At 34.7% G+C, this 23851-nt stretch overlaps 4 protein-coding genes across 4 annotated transcripts; 2 read left to right on the plus strand and 2 right to left on the minus strand.

The window, feature by feature from the left end:
- The first annotated feature begins 1363 nt into the window (after positions 1-1363).
- LOC141672259 (polygalacturonase At1g48100-like) lies at positions 1364-4415 on the plus strand. Its single transcript, XM_074478820.1, has 7 exons — positions 1364-1675; positions 2122-2253; positions 2561-2785; positions 2878-2922; positions 3010-3217; positions 3601-3791; positions 3957-4415. Exons 1-7 carry the CDS (start codon positions 1364-1366, stop codon positions 4347-4349), a joined length of 1506 nt encoding a protein of 501 aa, XP_074334921.1. The 3' UTR covers positions 4350-4415.
- A 2002-nt stretch (positions 4416-6417) lies between these two features.
- LOC141672277 (galactinol synthase 1-like) lies at positions 6418-8112 on the plus strand. Its single transcript, XM_074478844.1, has 4 exons — positions 6418-6873; positions 6975-7292; positions 7458-7592; positions 7692-8112. Exons 1-4 carry the CDS (start codon positions 6538-6540, stop codon positions 7908-7910), a joined length of 1008 nt encoding a protein of 335 aa, XP_074334945.1. The 5' UTR covers positions 6418-6537; the 3' UTR covers positions 7911-8112.
- Positions 8113-8302: 190 nt separating this feature from the next.
- Positions 8303-12797, minus strand: LOC141672268 (uncharacterized). The gene is made up of 7 exons (XM_074478832.1): positions 12648-12797; positions 11850-12055; positions 11613-11771; positions 11300-11422; positions 11015-11158; positions 9607-10064; positions 8303-8904 (listed from the first exon to the last, which is right to left on the minus strand). The coding sequence occupies exons 2-7, from the start codon at positions 11994-11996 to the stop codon at positions 8841-8843; spliced, it is 1095 nt and encodes a 364-aa protein (XP_074334933.1). The 5' UTR covers positions 11997-12055; positions 12648-12797; the 3' UTR covers positions 8303-8840.
- Positions 12798-16991: 4194 nt separating this feature from the next.
- LOC141672282 (putative nucleoredoxin 1) lies at positions 16992-19318 on the minus strand. Its single transcript, XM_074478854.1, has 3 exons — positions 18819-19318; positions 18232-18711; positions 16992-17938 (listed from the first exon to the last, which is right to left on the minus strand). The coding sequence occupies exons 1-3, from the start codon at positions 19107-19109 to the stop codon at positions 17249-17251; spliced, it is 1461 nt and encodes a 486-aa protein (XP_074334955.1). The 5' UTR covers positions 19110-19318; the 3' UTR covers positions 16992-17248.
- Positions 19319-23851: the final 4533 nt, after the last annotated feature.

Genomic DNA, 23851 nt, shown 5'->3' on the forward strand with positions numbered 1-23851 from the left:
GTGAGCCCAAAAGTCCTGTCATCGCCGCATCCAGCATCCGCGTTGAATGTTGGCTTCTTAAGATCGGCTCCCTCGATTCATATTTGATATGATAATTTGATGTCATAAGGTATATGTACTATTTCAATTATTGTATATTAAAAAATGAGATTGGGTGTTACAAAAAGTTATGACAGTATAAAATTTAACCAATTTTTTTAAGTTAATTATAATCATATAAACATATACATTAGATTCAAAAGATAAATTATTACATTTATAATCGGGTCGACGGTATAAAGGAATTTTTTCGTATATAAATATATTTTTCGTTATTTTTTATAAATATGTTTACATAATAAAAAACATATATACATAAATTTACATTTATTATGTTATCTTAGTGTTTTAAATATATTTCTTTAACATATGTGAAAAAATATATTCGCGTAAATTTTTTCGTTAAAAGAGTAATGTTGTATTAGTGTTCAACTGAAAAGTTAAGTAAACATTTCTCATTATATTATTTAATATATTTTAAAAAAAAAAAATTTTTAGAACGCGCGGACAAAAATCCCTAATTACTCTAAAACATGTGTTTAATAAGCTTCGATTAACAAATGGGATTACGGGACTCACAGGGGAATAGGAGTTGTGCAAATCTTTTATTATAATATATGCACAAGTAAAGTACAGAGAGTATAGCCCCGTGATTCGCAAAGTAATGTTTGCATGTGATCAAATGCATATGTAAACGAGCTTTATGATCAGTTCTTTTGACCCACTGATCACGTGCGATACGTCCTATTTTTGCTTATTACGTAAAAACTAGCAGCAGCATAAATAATAGAATGTACCAGTCACAGAGACATAATAAAACAAAAAGGTCTCATAAACTTCATACAATTCCTAATACATAAGTTTGCAAAAATTTGAATCCACCTATATATGTTTAACAATTTTGCACTCTGGAACTGCATTTTTCGGAACCTTAATTTTAGATGCCTCGTTAAATAACTAACTGTCCAAAATCCTTACATCTTAACTCTGATAATCTAGATCTCAATTCTCAATCATGACTGATGAAGAAGTTATACGTTTCAGCAGTTGCAACTCACAATGTCACATGCAATACTATATGTTGCAATGTCATAAAAGAGACCTGTTGTGGGCCGCTTGAAAAGTCTCAACTAAATTATTGAAAATGGAATTAGAATAACTGATATTTATGAAAATGAGGTAGAATAAATACAAATTTACCTCAAATCAATAAAAACTTCTTTTCATGTCTGCACAGTTGCATGGCTTTGGGAGAATTCATCCTATTTAACCACCAGATATCTCCTCTGTTATCTGCACAAACAATCAATAAATTTGTTTAAAAATGAGTCCTACTATCAGAGGCCTCACATTATTGCTTATGGTTTCCTTGTTAATCTGGTCTGCAACATTCGGAACTTGCAATGCTAGAAGAGGCCAGCACTGGAAGCATAGCAGAAGCTTTAAAACCTCCATGTACAAGAAGAAAGGAACGAATCATGGCAGTAGTCATCAACACAAACATGGTAGTAAATCAAAACCAAAAATTGCACCTCCAGTGGCTCCAGCACCTCCAAAGAAAGGTCACGTTTCAGCTGTTATATTTGATGTATTACATTTCGGTGCCAAAGGGGATGGGAAAACAGATGACACAAAGGTAACTCTTACACATTTTCCTAATTTGTTCTGCAAATGCCGTTTTCACTCAAATATTTACAATTGACATGTCTGCATGCAATCCCTACCATTGTAGCCAAGCCTCTTAGTAAAAATAGGTTGAAGGTTCGAGTCCGACTGTCCGAGTAAAGGCTTGTGGCAGGAGTACTTAAAATTTCTAAAATTACTAAAAAAATGACATATAGATGCCTGTGAACACCAGGTATTGCAAAAATTCAAGCAAAACTTAAGGCTGGCCTTGGTAATTTGAGGAGAATAATGTTCATAATGCATTAAAAGAAAAATTAATAATGATGTCTCTCAGTAGGCAGATGCAAAAATCACGTTGCAGTCACGTTCTATATAGCTGGAGAATACAAATTACAAATTGAACGAGATTTAATTTACAAAGTAACTTACAGTAATGTCTCTTATTCTGTATGGCAGGCATTTCAAGCTGCATGGGCTGCTGCTTGCAAAGTTGAGGCTTCCACCATCATTATTCCATCAAAGTATGAGTTCCTTGTGGGACCCATCTCCTTCTCTGGTCCTTATTGTCAACATAACATTGTTTTCCAGGTAGTCATAAGTCAATGATACTTTGCTTATGGAAATCTCACATTAGTCAGTTAATAAGTAAATTGAATAGCAGTAATATGTATTCATCCATAATTAAGCTGCCTAGATAGAGTAGCTGATGATACTCTATACTCTATTCCAGCTCCAATAAAGACCTTTTCTACCTATAGTATCGACTTTGGTATTGGCGCATTCAGTCCTAAACTGCTGTTAATCCCTGTATACATTTTAAGTTAATCACATGTGTCATCATGGAACGGACTGTCACCAGCAGTTTTGTATGCTGAAAATATATCGTTTTCTACAGCTTGATGGTACAATATTAGCTCCAACAAACTTCAATCCTTTTGGCTCCGGTCTTTTTCAATGGCTTGAATTTACAAAACTGGTAGGACTTACAATTCAAGGGAAAGGCCTTATTGATGGCAGAGGAGCGATTTGGTGGCAAGACTACTCATCGAGTGATCCTTTAGATGGTGAATCAAAACTAATTGTTCCATTGAACGACTCAGTTGCAAATCTACAAACTCCTGTAACCACTTAACCAATCTCTCATAAATAACCATCTGAAAGTTAAGAGCAATCTAATATACATCTAATATCTCCCATCTAACTTTGTGGCAGGTAAGCAGCTCACTTGTCGGAAAGATGCCAAACATCAAACCGACTGTAAGGACCCTATGCTCGAGATTAATTTGTAGTGCAGTTCTTGAAAGTTAATCCTTTTCAAACCTAACAGTTTGCTTTTCTGCACAGGCACTAAGGTTTTACGGGAGTTTTAATGTGACAGTCACAGGAATAACAATTAGAAACAGTCCCCAGTGCCACCTCAAGTTTGACAACTGTGTGGGAGTTTCAGTGTACAGCATGAATGTTTTATCTCCCGCTGATAGCCCTAATACTGATGGAATTCACTTGCAGAACTCAAGAGAAGTGCTAATCCACAATACAAACCTTGCTTGTGGTAAGGCATAACTCTATATAATAAAGTACATCTCATGTTGATGTCACGTAGAATTATTAGTATAATTAGTGCAAATTAGCCTTTTTCGGTATAGTTAGTTCATAAACATATAAAGTTCAACTCTGCTGCATATAGGAAGGGACCTTTTGCATAAGTGATTTTATCATATAGCCCAAATATCATAAATACAGTTGGTCTAAATCTACGCCTTAACAGAGTCCCGTGTCAATTTCCAAATGAGACAATTTCAGTCATTTCCTTCTCTTGGTAATTCAGTGAACATAAAACTGATATCATTATCACAAAAAATAATATGCTTTTGCCTGGAGGCTGGAGACAAATATAAGAACAGATTATGATACCGTTTTTGTGTGTGTGTGCAGGAGATGACTGTATCTCAATACAGACTGGATGTTCGAATGTATATATTCACAATGTCAATTGTGGACCAGGACACGGGATCAGCATAGGAGGTTTAGGAAAAGATAGCACAAAAGCATGTGTCTCAAACATTACTGTTCGAGACATCAACATGCATAACACAATGAATGGTGTTAGGATAAAGACTTGGCAGGTATGAATGTATATTCACAGTTTATGTGATCAGAGTTCAATACCAACAAAAAGTTCGAACTGGATTAGATCATAAATAGTAAAAATAGCAAATTTATATATCCTCGTTTACAATTTGACTCATATTGGAAGGATAAACAATTCAGCTAACTCCGCTACTATACAGGGTGGTTCTGGTTCTGTGCAAGGAGTATTATTCTCAAATATTCAAGTTTCTGAAGTCCAAGTTCCAATTATAATAGACCAATTCTACTGTGACAAAAGCAAGTGCAAGAACCAAACAACTGCTGTGGCTTTATCAGGAATCACATATGAAAGGATAAGAGGAACATACACGGTAAAACCTGTGCACTTTGCCTGCAGTGACAGTCTTCCTTGTACAGAGGTTACCTTAAATACCATAGCACTCAAACCTTTGCAAGAACACTACCACATGTATGATCCATTCTGCTGGCGTACATTTGGAAAATTGTACTCTGCGACTGAACCTCCGATAAATTGCTTAGAGACTGGCAAGCCACTGAAAAATCAGATTCAGACTTATCATGATGTCTGTTAAATTTTCATTACTGTAGTACATAAATAATCTTTTTTACCTTGCTAGGTAGTATACATAAACTTAGTAGCTAAGTTGTTGAAAATAGGATTATTACTTGTAAATTTGTATGCCAGAATGTCTGTGCAAGTGTTTTTTTCGAGGGATGTAACAGTGTAGAATCATATTGTGACGCAGACACACAAACTTGATTGTTTAGGTGTCATAATATATATATTTTCCTGATCAATTAAATAAAATCTACTTAGTAATTCAAGTTATGTCTGCCTAGTGAATCTCAATGGCTTCATATAAAAATGTAAATATGTATGTTCCTCATATGATGAGTTCCAACTAAAGTCGACCTGCTTTGCCTTTAAGTATCTGAACTCTAAGAATGGTTGGCTGGATATAAAGACTCTGCAGACGCTCTGCTGAAGTTAAATTTATATACTAATATATTATTATATTATATTTAATAAATATTTTTTTGAATTCTGGTCCTCTTAGTTTATATTACAAACCAAATAATTTACCAAATATTTGAAATTTTGATCCCACCAAATATTATATACGAGACTGCTAGCTACAGTAGGCATTTGAATTCTGGTTCGATATGTGCATACTGATTGTATGCACATCGAACCAGAAAGTATCATCTTATAATTTTTAAGCTGATATACCATTTTAACTATTTTTGGGGCTATGTCCTAAATACAAACAAGTAAACAACTGATTCTTAACTACCCCTGATGCACATTTTTACCCCCAGTTTATTAAACCAAGAACTACCATAATAAAAAGTATAAAATTCTATTTGATGTTTTTAGGAATTTAGGTACTAACTTATAGTATGTGCTAGACACCAAAAATTCAAAAGCATAAAAAATATTCCGGGGTACTTATAATTTCGACGCCTTGTGCAGTAGAACTCTTTCCACACACTGTACACACTTACCACCTGCCCTCGATATTACCTTGTTCCAACTTTGTTGGAATATTTTCCATGGGAATACTATTTACTATAAATTCAGAGTATTTAACTATAATTATTGATACAGACAAGGGGTTATGTTTCTAAAGCTGTTGGAAGTAAGTATAACCAAGGATCCTATAACCAAGTGGTAAACGAAAAAGAGGCTGAGCTTCTCTGTTTCTTTTAGCACACACATTGGTATTGTATTTGTATACATTTTTGTCAAACAAATATAGGCCATACTACATTTAGTAGAAGATGAGGAGTAAATAGATACACCTGTGTAGAATATAGGACCCTAACTCCTTGTGTTTTTCTATTCTGGTCACCCTCAAGACTGTGACTACACCAGCACCCAATTCTTTTGGTCCACACCAAGGCTGAGGAGAGCTGGTATGGGTTATGGACAGGTTATTACCATATCTCTGCACATAAAACACCATTATTTGTACACAGAGGTATGGGTACTCTTACTGAAACCCAGAGCTTGTCAATCAGAATTATATATTCAACGAGTTTGTCTGAAAAATTGTACCAAAGTTGTTAGAGCAAAGCATGCACATTAAACTCATGCCCAGCTTCAAACATTTTCCTCGCTCTTTAGAGTATGTCTAAGTTTTGCGTACATCTTATCATTCTCGAGTAGAAGATATGTTTGCTTAACCTAAAATATCTCTCTCATTTTTCATAATGGGAACCAATCAACAGACACGATTTCACTATTCTTTATGAAAGTCAGTGTTTTGTATTTGTTAATGCAAACGAAAGTCAGTGCCTATACTTCAAGGATGTGCTACTTATTCCTCTCTCTCCAAATAAAATATTCTAACAAATATATCAATATCCATCTTCGGTTGATTATGAAATCAGCATATGAACTCTCAGCCGTTTACTCTAGACGATAAGGCTAGATCAATGGTTAGTTGAACAACAAATTATGTTCATTCATTTCCATTTGCCTTCACATCCAGCCCAAAAAAGGACTTCACATAAAAGTTGATTCATCTAAAGAAAATTTGGAAATAATTATGTTATTATTTAAATTTAATTTGAAGTTCATTTCGTGTGCATTTTACTTCCATTTAGGCCCTATATAAACCCCCAAGTGTTCATTGTAGGACCTAGGAACAAAGGCCAGTAGAGGGTGGCAACCTTAGAGTTGTTGGTTTACTTTCCCACACTCCTCCATATACACAGGCCAACATTACCATTTAGTATCCTTTCAAAAGCTAGTAAATGGCTCCGGGAGTACCTGTACACACCTTTACCTGTAGTAGAAACTTACCTAATCAGAAACTAGGCTACGAGAAGAGAGCTTACGTGACATTCTTAGCAGGCAATGGTGACTACGTCAAAGGGGTAGTGGGGCTGGCTAAGGGTCTACGGAAGGCGAAGAGTGCATACCCACTTGTGGTGGCAATGTTGCCTGATGTACCTCAGGAACACCGTGAGATATTAAGATCTCAGGGATGCATCATACAAGAGATTGAGCCCATCTATCCACCAGAGAACGAGGTTCAGTTTGCAATGGCTTATTACGTGATCAACTACTCTAAACTCCGCATATGGAATGTAAGCAACCAGTATAGCTTATCTTAAACTAACTTATCATGTAGTCTTAGATGTTAAGCATGTCCACTGGTACTTATAAAATGATTGTATGTTTATTTCAGTTTGAATACACGAAGATGGTATACCTTGATGCCGACATCCAAGTGTTTGAAAACATCGACCATCTATTTGAGACTCCAGATGGGTACTTTTATGCGGTAAAGGATTGCTTTTGTGAGAAGACATGGAGCCACTCCCCCCAGTATTCAGTTGGGTATTGCCAGCAGTGCCCAGATAAAGTGAAATGGCCTGCTGAGATGGGTTGTCCTCCTCCCTTGTACTTCAATGCTGGAATGTTTGTATTTGAACCTAGTCACTTAATTTATGAAAGCCTTCTTCAGACTCTTCTTATTACTGCCCCAACACCCTTTGCCGAGCAAGTAAGTTATTCTTAAATATAAATATATAATATACGTATGAATGTGTATGCAAACATGAAAATAATTCGTATAGGCATCACATAATATATATATATACAAAGTTAAGATGGAAACAATAGTTTAAACTAAGTGGTTTTACATATCTAACTATTATGTTATTAATAGGATTTCTTAAACATGTTCTTCAACCACATATACAAGCCCATTCCTCTAGCATACAACCTGGTTCTAGCAATGTTATGGCGTCACCCGGAGAACGTAGAACTAGATGAAGTAAAAGTTGTGCACTACTGTGCTGCTGTAAGCTCTCTTCTGCAATAAAGTATATCTCGAATAATGAATATAACTAAGCTGTCTGCCCTAAAACTTTGACCTATTTGGTTTAACTTGCTAATATAGGGATCAAAGCCATGGAGGTACACTGGCAAAGAAGCTAACATGGACAGAGAAGACATCAAAATGTTAGTTTCCAAATGGTGGGATATTTACAATGACGAGTCACTGGATTTTAAGGCTGAGAACTCTGCCCAAGAGGGAGAAAACTGCTCGAGATCATCTGTAATGGCTTCCATCCAAGAACATGCAATTTCTTATGTCCCTGCACAATTGACTGCTTAAGGATCTGGATAATGTAGCTAAATCTTGAGTGTTGTATTGGTGAACTCATAATACTAGGATTTTTTAAGACTACTCGCTAGTACTTACGCTAAGATATTTGTTTTTCAGCGTGAAGCTTGACAAAGTATATATACGTCCTCAATAACGTAAACCATGTACAATTATTAGCATTGAAATCAATAAACCCTATATTTTATTCCAATTGATATACAACTACTTTCGATAAGAATAATAAAAATCTCATCAGTTACAGGACCACAACTTCAGGATATATGCAAGTAGTAAACACATCAAAACTTATTATATCACTAAGAAGTAAGAATGACTTCTCTTCATATGCTTCTCAAGTACAGACTAAAGACCAGGCATACAAATTCTGCAATTTAAAAACTAATACATAATAGAAAGGCTGGTTCACAAGTTTATAAAGGCAAGGTAATTGTGATAATCAGAAATATCTCCTGACACATACTACAGAGAATTAGGAAATTAATACTTTGTCACTAGCTTACTATCACTATTTTGAAATTTTCATAATACTCAACCTGTTAAAATGCCTGCAAAAGTACCTAAATCAGTCGATCAATATTCATATTGACATAATAAATAATGAAGGCATTAATTATGATTCACAAAAGGAAGTAGTTATATGTTCTGATACTCTAAACTTGACTAGCTTAAGGTCATAATTCTTTATATCTGTAATTGCACAACTGCCACCAACTTGTATTAGATGTAATATGAGTAAAGGCAACTCATCGTTTAAGCTACTTTTTCTATAGAGAGATATCCCTAGCATGCTCGAATTATGTGGCAAATCATAATCCTGCCTGCGTTGCACAAGTTGTTCGAATGTTCGTCCCCCCCCCCCCCCCCGACTGTTCAATTTGTCTCAAGTACCAGTGACAGACATCTCGACACACACTTATTTCAGGCAAAAAACATAATCAAATCCCTGCTGTACACTTCCACCCGAATCTGGATAACAAGGGACCTGTCCATAAAAAATTGACAAAATAAACAAACCAGAGCTAATTGAACCCAAGTTGTCCAGCATGACTAAATCTAAATACAATCCTCTAGTCTAAGCCAATGCTTGTCAATGCATTTAGTAACGATCTTGAATTCGAAAAAGTGAAATTTCCCTTACTTATAAAACCTAAAATTGGACCTATAAGTCAATATTTATAGTTTATAGAATTTAAATTAGCATTGAGTAAAATGGGAGAATAAAAGGAAGCTTAGGAGTTAACTATACTTTGGTCTAAATAAGCACTAAGCAGTATATGCGGATGAAAACCAGGCATTTTGCTAAAAGTATATATATCATGATGGTGAATCATCCGTAAGTCTTAGCATTAGGATGCATTCTACACTTATGATGAACCTAGACCTCAATGATACCGTATATTTGTATAAGCTGAATGCGTTTTATACATTTTACTCCTAATGTGAATACAGACACATATAATATGTGTGTGTGCGTGTGTGCGTGTGTAGTGATGCTCATCAGCAATTCACAGTTAAAGAGCATACAGCAGCTGTTGGATAACACTGAATACCAAAACACACACAGGCCAAGCTACTTATCATGTTTATAAAACAGATGTAATTCTTGACTATATATTGCTAGATAAGGTAAAATGTCATATACAACAAGCTTAACTACCAAAGAAAGATGGCACATGAATATTACCCTTGTATTTTTGTAGACAAAAGCAACCTTTTATTGAATTGTCTTGAAATTTTTCTTCGCATTGCCCATCTTTCTTTGATATCAGATAATTCGTCTAACCGGCATTTATCATATAAATTCTCAGACTTTACATGCTCGACACTGTTTTCATTGTCAGAAAATCCTCTGATTCTGGCAGCTTCAGCAAGTAAATCATTTATCAGCATCTCCGTGGTTCTAGTGGTAATTCCTCTGAGATACCAGGAAATCGGTGGTGGAGGGACTATTTCCGGCTCGATGATTTGCTCCAAGCTCAACTTTGATCCGATTCTTCCTCTACCTTTGGTGTATGATATGTAATCCTTCACTGTTTCAGGTCTGAGGGGATGACAGAGTTCTGTGTCGAGTAGCAGTGGTTCCATTTTCCAGCAACCTTCGAATCTTTTCATGAATCCTGCCCTCAACTGCTTGAATTTCATCTAACATGCACGGGAAATAAGCATGCTTAAACACCATACTCGAAAATAATAGGCACTAATTCTAATTTGTTTAAAGAAGCTCTGATCAGTTCACAGACCATGATAATCAAGGCGCAACTAAATTAGATATTAACGCAGATGCCCTTTACGGTAACTACCACAAATACATGTCAAGATCCGACCCTTATATCTAAGATGATCTGGCATTGTAATAACCAAATCGAAACTTTCATTATTTAAGCTATAATACCTATAAGACCAGTACATAACTTGTGACACCCTCATTTCTCCCGTCGTATTTTCTAGTAGCAGGTAAGAAAGATTTTGATCAAGAAAAAGTAGTTTCATCCTATGTTACCCGGACTCTTCAATTTTGCCCTCATACCCGTGTCTATCGGACATGGCATGGGTGTGGGTATGGGATCTGAGTCGGATCCTTCAATTGAAATCTGGACACTCCTATTTCCAGAAATATAGTTCAAAATGATTTATAAAGCTTCACAACAACTTGTTTTTGGCGAGGGATGTCTATAAATTACCATTTCCATGGTATTCTTTTGATCTATGCTATTAGTTTGAAGTAAACAATTAGTATGTGTCCTTATATTGGTATAATATGTAGGTATAATTTCACATACAATTAGTATGTGAACTAGTAAACAACTAGTTCACATATTTAAAATATATAAAATGTAGGTATAATTTCACATATGTAAAGGCTATAAGCCGAATCCCCGCAGCCATGTCCAATTTCGGATCCATATCCACGAATCCTAATTTTTAAGAAATGAAGGGTCTGACACTTGGATCTGCACTCGTGCCGACACCTTTACCTGAGTCCGGGTAACTTAGGTTTCATCAATGATCAAAATTCAAAATTGCTTAGATCATGCATTCTTATCAATCAAGTTTACAAACACAAAAACAGGGCCTGATCATTAAGTTTGTACCGTATAATCTTCTCTATTTTGATCAACTAATACATGAACAGAGATTGTCCCCGACCACCAAAGAAACCTCCATAAAGCTGCTTGCTCCACTTCAACCACTTGCCTCATACCTTCATCAACCAAAACATTTCTGGAAATTACTTCCTGCCAGTGAAAAAGAAATAGACATACACGACATTTAGATAGATATATCTAATACGCTATTAAGTTACCCTCATCTGCAAACTAATAATATAGCATCACTTATAGAAAGCAAATATTTTCTGATGATTAGAACTCGAGTACCTTGATATTTTTGAACACCCTCTTATTATCAGGGTTCGTGACAATGTTGTATAATGCATCTGGGGGCAACCCGACATTAACTTCAAGAGTCAGATGGCTTAAAGAACCTTTGGGAACAGTAACCTGCGAGTATAACTTTGCTCAATGAGATATTAACTATTAAGTAAACATTATTTTAATTTCCAATATTTAGCATAGGCAGAATTGAACAGGTAGGATTAGCTCTCACACTGCTAGAAGGATCAGGAAGTCTTTATTTTTTGACAAAAGTTTAAAGTGCTTGACATCACATTAACTCTTCAGTTTTGCCTACCTTGATATCTGGGGGTTGCTCAATCCAGAAAGGATTTTCTTTCCACGCATGAAGTTGTTCTTCTAGACTAATATCAAAGATAGACAATGAATCTTTATGCTTCCTTGTGGAGATTTCCGAGATTCCATCCTCATCTTTTACTGATCTTTCAAACCGTGACTACAATAGCACAATAAAATGTCACTGCAATTCCATTTATAATCATATCAACACCTACTGTCATAATAAATAACTCACCTTTAGTCTACCATTAAGCTCTTCAGGAAGCTGAACCAAGAAACGACTCATTGCTGGAACGGTCGCACCATAATCTTTCTTAATGCCATCCATTTTGGCATCAAAGCTAGTTAAAATCTCTTTTATCTTCTCCATAACATCCCACATTTGTCGCGTTAATTAAAGAGAACAATTTCTTTCAGCCGCAAATCCTCATTCAAGAATTCCTTTCCATACAAACACACAAGCAATGAATTAAAAATCGAAACTTTGTATCTGAGTCAGGCACACCTTAGAGACATTTATCACCAATGTTAATTAAAGGGCCTTTAGAATTTTCTTCCAGCCATAAATCCTAATTCAGCAACTTCTTTCGATTAGGTAAAAATCGAAACTTTGTCTCTGGCTCAGACAAACCCTAGAGACATTTATCACCAATGTTAATTAAAGTGCACTTAAAATGTTCTTCCAGCCACAAATCCTAATTCAAGAATTTCCTTCAATTAGATAAAAATCGAAACTTTGTATCTGGGTCAGACAAACCCTAAAGACATCTACCAGTTACCACCAATGTTAATTAAAGGGCATTTAGAATTTTCCTCCAGCCACAAATCCTAATTCGAGAATTCTTTGGAATAGGTAAAAATCGAAACTTTGTGCCAGGGTCAGACTCATCCTAGAGAAATAGAAACCCCCATAAAGAATGATGTATAAACACAAGTAATAACAGAAAAAAAGCATAGTTCTTGAATAAGCAAACACACACATAATACATGTAGTAAGTAGCCAAAAAAACAAGAAATGAAAGAATTGTGATACCAGTAGGAAAGAGGATGCAAAGAAAGACTTTAACAAGCTTGAGATGCACCAGTTAAATGATATGTTTATCAACTCAAACTCATCAGGGTGTTTGTTTGTCAATCACTCATCTATTTTGCAGAGTCATGATTATAACCAGTAAGTTTAGTACAGCTTAATACAAGTCTGAAAATTAGTAAAATATGTATATGGTATTTTAGAGTAAATTTTTAATATATTAAAATATATTATTAGAGTAAACGTTTAAGTCTTGTAAGAATGGATCAACATTTTAAATAAATTTAATATTGTAAGAAAAATGCTTTTATTGCTTTTGATACTTTACTTTACAAATTATATCTTAGTCTATAATAAAATTTTAATGAATTTTTTTACTGAGGATAATTCTTTGGCTTAATTTTAAACCACCTATATCATAAAAAATAACATAGTACATACCAAATTTGTTCATGGCTTTCATTAAATATTTACTTACATAAAAATTAATGTAAGATATTTTTTTGGTAAAAGTTTTTACAAGCTGCTTTGTATAATTATCTATCTATGATGTTTGCTACTCCCTAAGGTGGTTTAGAACTTTGATTGCTAACGCCAAACTGTGTATTTCTCAAAAACACTATGTTTTTTTATTGAAATGGCATGACCTGCTTCCAAGGTTGTTTGTGTTATGTGCTCTCCGTGGCCTGCTAAACATGGTACTTTTGAGAGCTTCAGGGTATTTTGTTCAATTGCAAGTGCTTATTAGTTTAAGTAGGGATCACCGGTCTCACGCTCTGTGTATGCAAAAAGTACCTACAAGTGAGCAAAGGGACATTGCACCATTAAGGTTGTCTTGGTTTATCATCGCTGACTGATGCATAATGCAAGTCCACAGAGCAGTTGGTTTTTTTGGAAAAGAGGTTGTTGACTGGACAGAGTAATAGCAGTTCCATTATATATTTCCTGATATTTGTATGTTTCAATCTGGCATCTCAGCGGTGTTAGATTAGCAGTTGAGCAGAAGGCTAAGCCTGCGCTGTCTTTTAATCAACTTATGACTCTGGCTCGAAAATGAAAATATCTATGCAAATAAATCAAACTACTACCCTGAATTTGAAGTTGCTAAAGCTTCAGAACCAAATTTTGGAAGACAATATTTCCTACTGATGGTGTAAAAGAAGGTATGGCTAGAGCATCTGATGACAGTGTGCACAACTTTTCTCTTGTAACTAAAATTGACAATGATCCGAGAGGTTTACCAGACAACTACAACTCAACTCAGTTGAGCAAGTTATTAAACATAATAGTATACTATAAAACGCCTACCAGTAAGATCTGTGTCCTCCACGGAAATAACAACAAAAATGGATTAATGTGAAAAGAAATTGTTGGTTATGTGAGCATTCAATGTTATTCTACTGGCCAATGCTCATTCCTTACCTCTTCCCACAACAAGGTGATGAGTTTGAATTCCTATCTCCCTCCCCTTCCCTTGTACTTGAAGAACTATGTAAAGAAAAAAGGTTTCAGAGTTGTTCATAATGTTAAAATTGGTGACCGATTTCAGTCAAGAGCTAAACTTGTTAAAAAGTTTGAGAGCTGTCTCTCCCTAGTGTTAAAATCCATGGCTTGTGCAGTACAGACATAAGAAGTAGATAAAAGACTATTTTTGGCCAGTATCATTGACTCTGGTATTTATGTTCATTAAAATGATTACTCGAATGTCTTGACCTTGTGATGGTGAAGGGGGTAGTTCAAACACTAATTTGAGGAAACTCCGCGAACAAATATGAAGGGCAGCTAACCTTGCCTTAAAGAATTGCATGCATAAACTTCTGGATAGGCTTGTTAATCCTGGGAAAATAAATTTGAATATTCACCAAATCATTCAAGCTTTTTGATTTTAGTTGTTTGTGAAGTGTGCATGTCACGTGATATGGGTGATTAGCAAGATCCGAGTGCCGTATGTATACAATATCTCTGCATATGTTTCTAGTTTTCAGATGTCAATCATTAAATACCTTAGGTTATTAAGATTTAAAAATTAAAATATAATATATCAGTCCTCATTTTTGAAGATCCTAAGAGCATAAGCAGCGGCGGGGTTACTTCCCCTGCCCACCACCGACATAAATGGCCACCTCACCCCGATGTGGGTTTCTGAAAAAAATGACCCCAACTCATTCAATGCAAAGCCCATTTTTCACATGGTCTTTAATATTATTATTATTATTATATATATATTTAGTAAAATAATTTTATAATTTAATTTAAATTTAATTTATTAATGTTAAATCTGTAATAATTAAATTAAAGTGACTAAGAATTTTAAAAATATTATTAAATTAGTTTCAAAAAAAAAATATTATTAAATTAAAAACATATCTCAGTAATTAAAATGCATCATATTATTAAAAACCATGAAATAAAAAACTGCATACAAGAAAATATTAAATTTTACACAAAAATTTATGCAAGCTGCAACCCACTTTAAATATTTTTTAAGTATATTTTAGAAATTAATTTTTCGATTTAATATAATTATATAATTATATCATATTTTAAAAAATAAGATATAAACTGAAGAATTTAATAATAAGTTTAAAAAAAACAAAATAGAGTAAAAATGCATGCCCCAGTAGTAAGATGCTCCAGAATCCAGATGGTGTGCTAGAGAGAGAAAAAACAATAAAAAAATGAAAAAACTGCAAGTAGACCGGTTTTTTCCAACCTCTCCAGCGCGCCAGCTTTCTTATTTTATAAATCCATGCCACTTTGCTTGTCCCGAGGCGGTAACTAGGCCCCCGCTGTGCCTGTGGGTGCTCTAAGACGAGTCTTTTGACGTTAGAAGTATGTTGGTCATTACAGCAAAGGAACCATTGAATAGAATAAATCATGTTCAGGCCTTCCTTTATCACCTTAAGAATTTAGACGGACCGGCTATTTAACATGATATGAGAACTCGTTTTAGGAAGTGTATCAGGTCAATTGGTACACGAAGTATTCTATGATTGAGGAGAAGTGTTGAAGAGTATAAGATATGACTTCATCTACCATGACCTAGTAAATATCACAGTGTTTTTGGATGAAAGTTTTTTAACCACTAACTGAGCAGGGAAAATATTGATCATTATATATTAGACCTATGCAAGCTCAAGTTTTTTGCGTCAACAATTACAAGACCTTTTAACGAAAACTGCAAGAAAAAACAGCTCTGATCAGGTCAAGATTGATAAATTTCCGTAAAATTCGAATATCTGAGAAGTAAAAGCCAAGTATTATCTTAATGTACTTGGTCTATGCGTGTGACATTGGCAACAAGCTTCTCTTGTCTGTTCAGTACCTTGATCCTATGAAGTTCCTTAAAGACATGAATGAACCCTAAAAGTAGGGTTGAACAACGAGCAAAGAGATCTATGTGATCACAGGTGATCTGGATAGTCATGTTTTGGAATTGCACAGGGAACACTTGAACAGCTCTTAAGAGTCCAGAGTTTTTTTTTTGGGAGAATCAAAGCCATTACCGAAGGTATGTCAGTTGTGATAGGGTCACAAACTGGACATTTATATGAACTCATCAGATACTTGCCAGGATTTGGATGTAAATGGAATATGGTTTCCATCCTAAAGATTTCCAGCTGGAGAATTGGTGTGAAGAAGATTTGAAATATGCACAAATATGCACTCGAAAGAATTCAACTTGGAGATAATACTAAGCTGAAGGAATAGGGAAAGAGTGGTATGCAGACCTCTGGATACAATGCAACTCTAATGACATTGATAATGATTTGGCGTGGAGGTTTTAGTAATAGCCAAATTGATAAAGTCTCATCCAGCACACACCCTACCCTGTCAAAGACATATGTATGAAGCCTCACTGGCACAAATTATGTTCAAATTGGAAACCAATTTCAGTCAAGATCTCCAGTTACATAACAAGTAAAAAAGGTTTGTCAGATGCATTCACTTGTGTGGCTAAAGGTGCAAATCCCATATAAATCCCAGAACCCCCTGAAGACCGAAAGTAAGTACCGAGTATTACATTGCATCTGAGAATAGCATTCATGAAGTTCCTGCAACGGTCATTTAAAGTTTTCGAATCTTGGAATTGCATAAATCAATGGATGCCAGCACCAACAGGAATTTAAAGATTCATGACAAGCTACATTTTGTCAACAAATGTTGGCCAGCACCGAAGCCTTGTGGCTATTTGATTTCCAGATTATAATTGGACAGATGGCATGCAAATATATTTCATCCGTGAAAATCCATGCTGTGTTATGCGTGATATTTGTGTATAAAAAACTGAAATTATGAAAAGTACGGATACCTTATATCTCTCTTCTCCTATCAAACTCCTAGCCATGGAAGGAAATGCATCGAGTAGAAGGTAAATTTGTAAGCAACAACACTATGACTTAGTTTATTATTATAAGAACCATGCATACCACATGCGGCTATGCAGAGTTATCAAATACTCAAACACATGTAAATATTATACATATAATAGTATCAACTCCTGTTATATAAGAAAATCTTGCATCAACACACTCCAAATGCATCAAGTATGCGAGAAAAGGTAAAGGTCTAATAAATTCACTTTTCTTGAGATAATAAACCTTTTACGCCTTGAAGCAAACATCGCCATCACAAACCCATCCTTCTTTAGTATTCCCTTCGTTTTTGACAACATCAGCCTCGACATTAGCACCAGCACCATCTTTGTTGACCTTGTTTTCTTCCAGAGCACATTTTGGATGAAGATCAAAGTTGCATTCTTCACAATTATATGCCCAAATATGTCCTTCCTCGCCGCACTTATCACAAACGTAAATCCGTGAACGAGTAAGAACCAGCTCATGTTCCTCGTGAAGTGTATACTTCACCTTCTCAGGCCACCCCTTTGCCATCTCTTCGTGCTCTGTCTCAATTTCCTTTAACCGCTGCTCTGTGAAGGGATAAGCTTCAGCACCATGAAGCATAACAAGGTCCCTAGCTTCTGTTGTGACAGTCTTTCCAGATGGCCCAATTGCTACTAGCTTGGGAATGCCGCGAACCTTGAACAGACCACTTAATGATGCCTTTCTAGTGTCACCAAATGGAAGTGCCAACCATGGCATTTCAGAAAAGTACTCATCAAAGGAGGTTTGGTCTCTGTCGCTGGAAATAAAGATTAATTCAAAGGCAGAATCCTTTGACTTTATTTTGTGGTATACTTCAATAAGCTTTGGTGTGAAAGCACGGCATGGAGGACACCAGTGCGCAGAAAAATAAAGTAGGATATTTTTTCCAGCAAGGTCAGACACAGGAACCTGCAAGAGAAAATTTTCTTGAGTAATTTAAAAAAGCTTGCTTGCAGAAAAATACATTCAAATTAAAAATTTGGCAGATATTTGAGACTCTACGACTTTTCGCTCCCGGTTTTTCCTTCCTTGGCCACAATGGTGACAGAAAGTTGGAGCAACCATTTGTTCGAATGCTTGAATTACCAATTTTTAACAAGTTCAGTAGGCAACATTTACAACTTATACTAAACAACAAAAAAGTCATGGTATAGATAGTACATATAATATAATGAAAACTGCACAAATCTTATGAATTTCACCTTAACTCCGTCTTTTGCAATTACGTAATCTTGCACTCCTGAAACCAGAAAAGACTCCAATGTTTGCTTTTCACGCTTAGCTTTATCAATCTCTTCAAGCTCAGTAAACCTCTTAGGGGTAAAAGGGTAAGCCAAAATTCCATGTTCTTCAATTGCCTCAGCCACATTCAGATGAAGAGTCTTCCCATCTGGCCCTAAGATGACTACAGTGGGTAAGGTTGAAAGCTCGAAGTACCTGATTAATTTCTCACAGCTTTTGTCCTTGAAAGGCAGGGAAAGCCAAGGGGCACTTTCCAGCCCTTGTTTAAATGATTCTTCATCATCATCGAGGGAAATAGTCACAATTTCAAAGCTCTCCCCTTTCTCTTTCAGTTCTTTATAAACTTTGACAAGTTTTTCAGTGAAAACGGCAGATGTGTTATATGATGCCAACGAGAAATACAGACCTATTGTTTTCCCTTCAAGCTCCGTGACAGGTACCTATAGTTTTTCAAGATAAAATGTTATTAAAAAATCAATATGATTACAAAGAAATTGCATTATTTAAAGCTTGCAAGCATGTAAGAATCATAAGCATTTAAACTCACCGCCTTCCGCTCAGCAGAAAGAACAAAGTTGCGAGAATGCGACACCAAAATGGAACTCAAGGATTGGTTCCTCTTAGCTTCTTCTTCCTGCTCCTTGAGTTCATTCAGATGTTCTGGTGTAAAAGGGTACCCTTCTGCTCCATAATCACCAATGATCACAACTCCTACATCACTCAAAACCTTGCCATACTCGTCTAGTAAAACAAGGTGTGGAATCCCGCTCACTTTAAATAAGTCATTCAACTTATCACGTGTGTCAGATTCAGAAAAGGGAACAGCAACCCAAGGCATCTTGGAGAAATACTCATTAAATGATTCAACATCTTTGTCCGCAGAAATAAATACAACTTCGAACCCTCCCTTTACAGATACATCATTGTACACATCCACCAACTTGGGAGTGAAACGGCGACATGGACCGCACCATGAGGCTGAGAAGTATAAACCAACCTTCTTTCCTTTCAACTCATCGATTCTAACCTAAAAACACAGTCAACTCTTAAATGGACTTTCAAGTTTCTGCTCTTACATAAAAATTGCACTATTCAGTAAACATAAATTTTAGAAAACATAGTAAAATTGTGATCAAAATTCCTGTTCATCCAATGATTTCATTGCAATAATCAAATCATAGCAAGATCACAAGGTTAGTAATCACTAATCAGTCAGAGCACTCTAATTAAGGGTGGCAATTCTGGGTTTTGAATTATCTTTAACACAGTCAATTTCGACTCTAGATAACATTGTTTAAAACTGTAACTTATCATAATGAAACTATATTTAACTTTACATTTTAAGGGTAATCCAATAGAATATATTGTAAAAACTAATACATGTCAACTAAATTTGCAAATTTATCTTTTAAATAAGTAAGATAACTATCTGTAGAAGTTTTAATGTAGTATGAACTAGGGAAAAAAACTATTTGTGTGGTAACTTAAATATTGGTCCTACCACATGTGTCGGAACTCATAGCTTTGAGAATGGAATAATTGTTGATGTAGGGTCTAAAATTCTGTAGGAACAATCTGTAGAAAGATCTAACCTTCAAATCTACAAGATTTAGCAACAATGTTGTGTCCACACAGACAATTATTGGTCCTACCACGTGTGTCGTAACTCATAGCTTTGACCTACGATAAAAAAAATTATTACTATCTAGGAGTGAAATCAAATTACGATATCTACAATATGCATATTATTTTATTAAAATGGAATTATAAGCCATATATGAATAAAAAAAGACATAAATAATACACTTAAAGTTATAATAAGAATAAAAAAGATTAAATTAACAAGTGGTGAAATTAAAAAATGATAAAATTAAATTATTACGTAAAAAGAGGTTTGACTTATTAATAAAAGTTATTATTAATCCAAGAGTGATGTTAAAAGTTTGAGTCTTTGGAAAGGCACTTAAAAGCTTAGATGCACACAAACCTTGCATTTGCCCCTGTGAGAACAGAAGATCTTTGTTCCGGAGATTTCATTTTTTATTTATGAATTTTGAAGATTTTACCTAAAAACGAGCCTATGATATCCGATGAAACCTAATGACATTGCGAGCACCAGAGGAGGTTTGAACTACAGAACTTTGAGAATATCTATACTTCTGTTGTGAGGTACATAAATAAATAGTGTTATATTAAATTATTAGATATAATTTATTTATTTTACTAAACTATGATCACGATGTATTCTATTATTAAAAAATAAATAAATAGTGTCATATATCCGCTAAATTACTAAATTGTTAAACCACTAAATGAAGTTTACTTATTCTACTAAAGTTATTCTATTATTTTTATTATAATTTTATAATTATTATATGTTTATAAAAATATTTTCAAAATTAGAATATGACGAGATAAATAAAATATTTAAATATTAACGGAAACACGTGCATCGCAACATTTTTAGTTGAACGGGAAGTTGAACTGGGCCAACTTTATCTTTGTAAGATTAAGGTACAGAACTTGAGCCCATTGTGAGGCTGAGGCCCATGTATTGTGGATTTTAACTAAAATTTTAAGCTTTTAATTTTTTTAATTTTATATTTTATAAATAGATAAGTAAAAATTAGAAGCTAAATACATTCACTAGTCTAGAACAACGATCCTGTGAGCTTTTTTTTGTTGTCAGAATCGTATGAGCTATTTAATTCCCATATTTTGTCAGAATAATTTTATTATATTTACAAAATATTTATCCAATCCTATATATTCTTATGCAACAACATACCACTTGCTTTATTCTATTCCAAACCTTGTACCTGGTCAACTTTTTGTGAGGCCAAAATTTTTAAGTAGATATTAATCAATCTCAAGATTCTCTCAACATGCTAAGAAAATAAGACAATCCATTAGAGTATGTATTATTTCAATTCACAAATCAAGGCTTTAAATGTAATTTTTTCAAACAAATGTTAAAAAAATCTGGCAGGGAATCATGGTGTAGCTGCATGCATGTGACATTTTCAGAATAGCGACTAATTTTGGACAGAAAGTGAAATGTTTACTGTTGTTAAAATCCTGTCTAAGAGTTGTTAACTTTGATGTCCTCACTCCTCAAGAAAAAAAGTTGGAAGAAAATATGCATGCATCTCATTATAATACTCCGTATTTGATATACTCCCTTTACAAATAATAGAAGTCGTCTCAAATTAATTAAACAATTGCAATATCTAACCTGACTCGAGTAATGAATCGTGTCGGATCATACAAATTGTCAAACTTGAGAAAAGCAAGTACGTAATTACTGCCGTTACAACTCGCATTATTAGCCCTTCTAGAGGCCAGTATTCCCGTCGTTTTGGGTAATCCTATCTATTTTCTCTGTCACGACTTCTATATCGTGATTTTCATTTCAATAAGCGTCTTCCTCATATATAATAAACTTGCCCGATTATTATCCAAAATTTTATTATGTGCGGGTAAAATATTATTAATCGTTGATATGGTGCAACTAAAAAAATATGATTAAGATTCATATAAGAATAAGTATATTTTTAAAAACAATCATACACATAAAATAATTAAATTGTTATAACTAATATCTAAATACTAATTATGATACAATGTTCGAATGCAATCCTACTTAAAATATTATTGGAGATTTAACAAATAATAAATATAAAAAAATTATGTTGTTCTACTATTATTAAAACACGAAAATATGATATAATGATATAAAAGTAGATGAAATATGATTAGATATTTTACTATATATAGCCGTAAAATTCAATTTCACATCCGTATATTTCTCAATATTTGCATATTTAATTGTTGCAACAATATTATAACAAACTATCAAAAATAAAACTATATTATCATATGTAACATTATATATATGTACATTAAAAAAAATTAAAAATTTTAAAAAATTAAACAGGTAAATTTTTGAAAAATGTGGATTGCACGGGTTATAAACTAGTATAATAAGTTCCGATAACCTATTTATATTTTACTTTTCAGTTTTCTAAAATTGGAAGAAATAATTTTAAATATTTAGGGATAAAAAATAATAAAACTACCCAAAAATATTCACTATATTTCGTCTGGTGCGTTAGAATACAATATTGAATATTGTTAAATTCACTTCACATAAAAAAATGCCGAGACTCAAAGATATCTTCGACTAACGTGTACATGAAATGATAAAGATAAGTAAAAATAAACATGAAACAGGGCTTGACTGGGTACTCATGTAAACTATATAAGATATAATTTTTTTTTAAAATCAACAGATTTATTAACGCCCGATAGATACTTTAGTAATTATAAAACTATTGGGATGGTGCGTGAAACATTTTTTTTTAGATTGTAGATATCGATCAATTCCGATTCTTTCTTTTTCTGTTGATCAATAGATCGACCCAAGTCTTATTATTGTGTGCCACCTAAGCACGAGTCGGCTCAACAAATAAGTTGGCCATGATGTTTCAATGCAAAGCCCATTTTTTGTTTTGTGTAGGCCATATTGATAGAGATAAATAAATCCTGATTATATAATTAAATATTACAGTTTGAGCGGCAAGACCCCATAAGAAGATGTATGATATTCAGACCAGAAAGGTTAGCATGTTGATCAGGTCTGATGGACCAGATCAGGTCAGATGGAAGAAAGAAGGCCCCAAAACCCTGTATATTAATTAATTTCGTAATTATTTAATAAGGGAAAAATCAGCTATTGAGAAGAGTCCCGATAAGGATATAAATCCTTGCAGATTAGCCTCAAGGGGACCTAAAAAGATAAGGAATCAGTTTCCTACTATCTAGGACTCCAAAGTCCATTCTAATTGTGAGACTTGCCCACCAAGTCTCCTATACCAAGTCCAATTCAAGGACTCCCAACATCTATATAAGGGGCCTCACCCCACAGATCAGAACTTAGTTTTTTGGCTTGATTCTCTAATTCACAGAGATACGTAGGCATCTCGTAAAGGCAGAGTTAAGCTACGAAACACGAGAGCAGCCAAATCGAGCCTTGAAGCTCACGTTCCTTAATACTAAATACATCAATCATATATATTAGTTTTTAATCCATAACATTTGGCTCCGTCTGTGGGAAAGCACAACAACAACCATGGCGAGAACACAGAGAACAATTAGAGCTCTGGAGGAAGGAACACCATCGGGGACAACCCAGGTGATTTCGTCAGCCGTGGAGATTCCTCCCCATTCAACTTATGCATCTACTCAAGGGGAAGTCCAGATAGGGGCAACTCAACCTCAGCCACAAGGGACGACTCCCCCGACTATTCAAGGTACGAATCCTCAAGTTCAACAAGTACATGTACCTGTGAATTCTCGACCTGTCGGGTATGAATATTCAACTGTTGTTACTACTAACCCCCCTTATGGGATGCCCCTTTACCCCGAGGTTGGAGGAAGTGGACATGCTGGGCGAAGTGAAGCACGAGGGCAATCGCCCCCTATATACGAGGTTTGGCTCCTATCCCCGAGGATCGGGAATTTTCTGGTCCTTATACTGAGAGAGACTCCGAATCTTCGGATGATGAAGTGGCCCCAAGA

Source organism: Apium graveolens, chromosome 1 (genome assembly GCF_009905375.1).
Source record: "Apium graveolens cultivar Ventura chromosome 1, ASM990537v1, whole genome shotgun sequence".
In the NCBI taxonomy this organism is placed as follows: domain Eukaryota; kingdom Viridiplantae; phylum Streptophyta; class Magnoliopsida; order Apiales; family Apiaceae; genus Apium; species Apium graveolens.

Excerpts from the sequence above, each read along its gene's own strand:
- LOC141672259 (XM_074478820.1), top strand. The coding sequence starts at position 1,364 with ATGAGTCCTACTATCAGAGGCCTCACATTATTGCTTATGGTTTCCTTG. Across the intron at positions 1,676-2,121 it reads GGAAAACAGATGACACAAAG|GCATTTCAAGCTGCATGGGC; the intron begins GTAACTCTTACA and ends TCTGTATGGCAG. Across the intron at positions 3,218-3,600 it reads CAATACAAACCTTGCTTGTG|GAGATGACTGTATCTCAATA; the intron begins GTAAGGCATAAC and ends GTGTGTGTGCAG.
- LOC141672277 (XM_074478844.1), top strand. The coding sequence starts at position 6,538 with ATGGCTCCGGGAGTACCTGTACACACCTTTACCTGTAGTAGAAACTTA. Across the intron at positions 6,874-6,974 it reads CTAAACTCCGCATATGGAAT|TTTGAATACACGAAGATGGT; the intron begins GTAAGCAACCAG and ends TGTTTATTTCAG. Across the intron at positions 7,293-7,457 it reads CAACACCCTTTGCCGAGCAA|GATTTCTTAAACATGTTCTT; the intron begins GTAAGTTATTCT and ends TGTTATTAATAG.
- LOC141672268 (XM_074478832.1), bottom strand. The coding sequence starts at position 11,996 with ATGTGGGATGTTATGGAGAAGATAAAAGAGATTTTAACTAGCTTTGAT. Across the intron at positions 11,772-11,849 it reads AGCTTAATGGTAGACTAAAG|TCACGGTTTGAAAGATCAGT; the intron begins GTGAGTTATTTA and ends GTGCTATTGTAG. Across the intron at positions 11,423-11,612 it reads AGCAACCCCCAGATATCAAG|GTTACTGTTCCCAAAGGTTC; the intron begins GTAGGCAAAACT and ends TTATACTCGCAG.
- LOC141672282 (XM_074478854.1), bottom strand. The coding sequence starts at position 19,109 with ATGCCTTGGGTTGCTGTTCCCTTTTCTGAATCTGACACACGTGATAAG. Across the intron at positions 18,712-18,818 it reads TTTCTGCTGAGCGGAAGGCG|GTACCTGTCACGGAGCTTGA; the intron begins GTGAGTTTAAAT and ends GAAAAACTATAG. Across the intron at positions 17,939-18,231 it reads TTGCAAAAGACGGAGTTAAG|GTTCCTGTGTCTGACCTTGC; the intron begins GTGAAATTCATA and ends TTTCTCTTGCAG.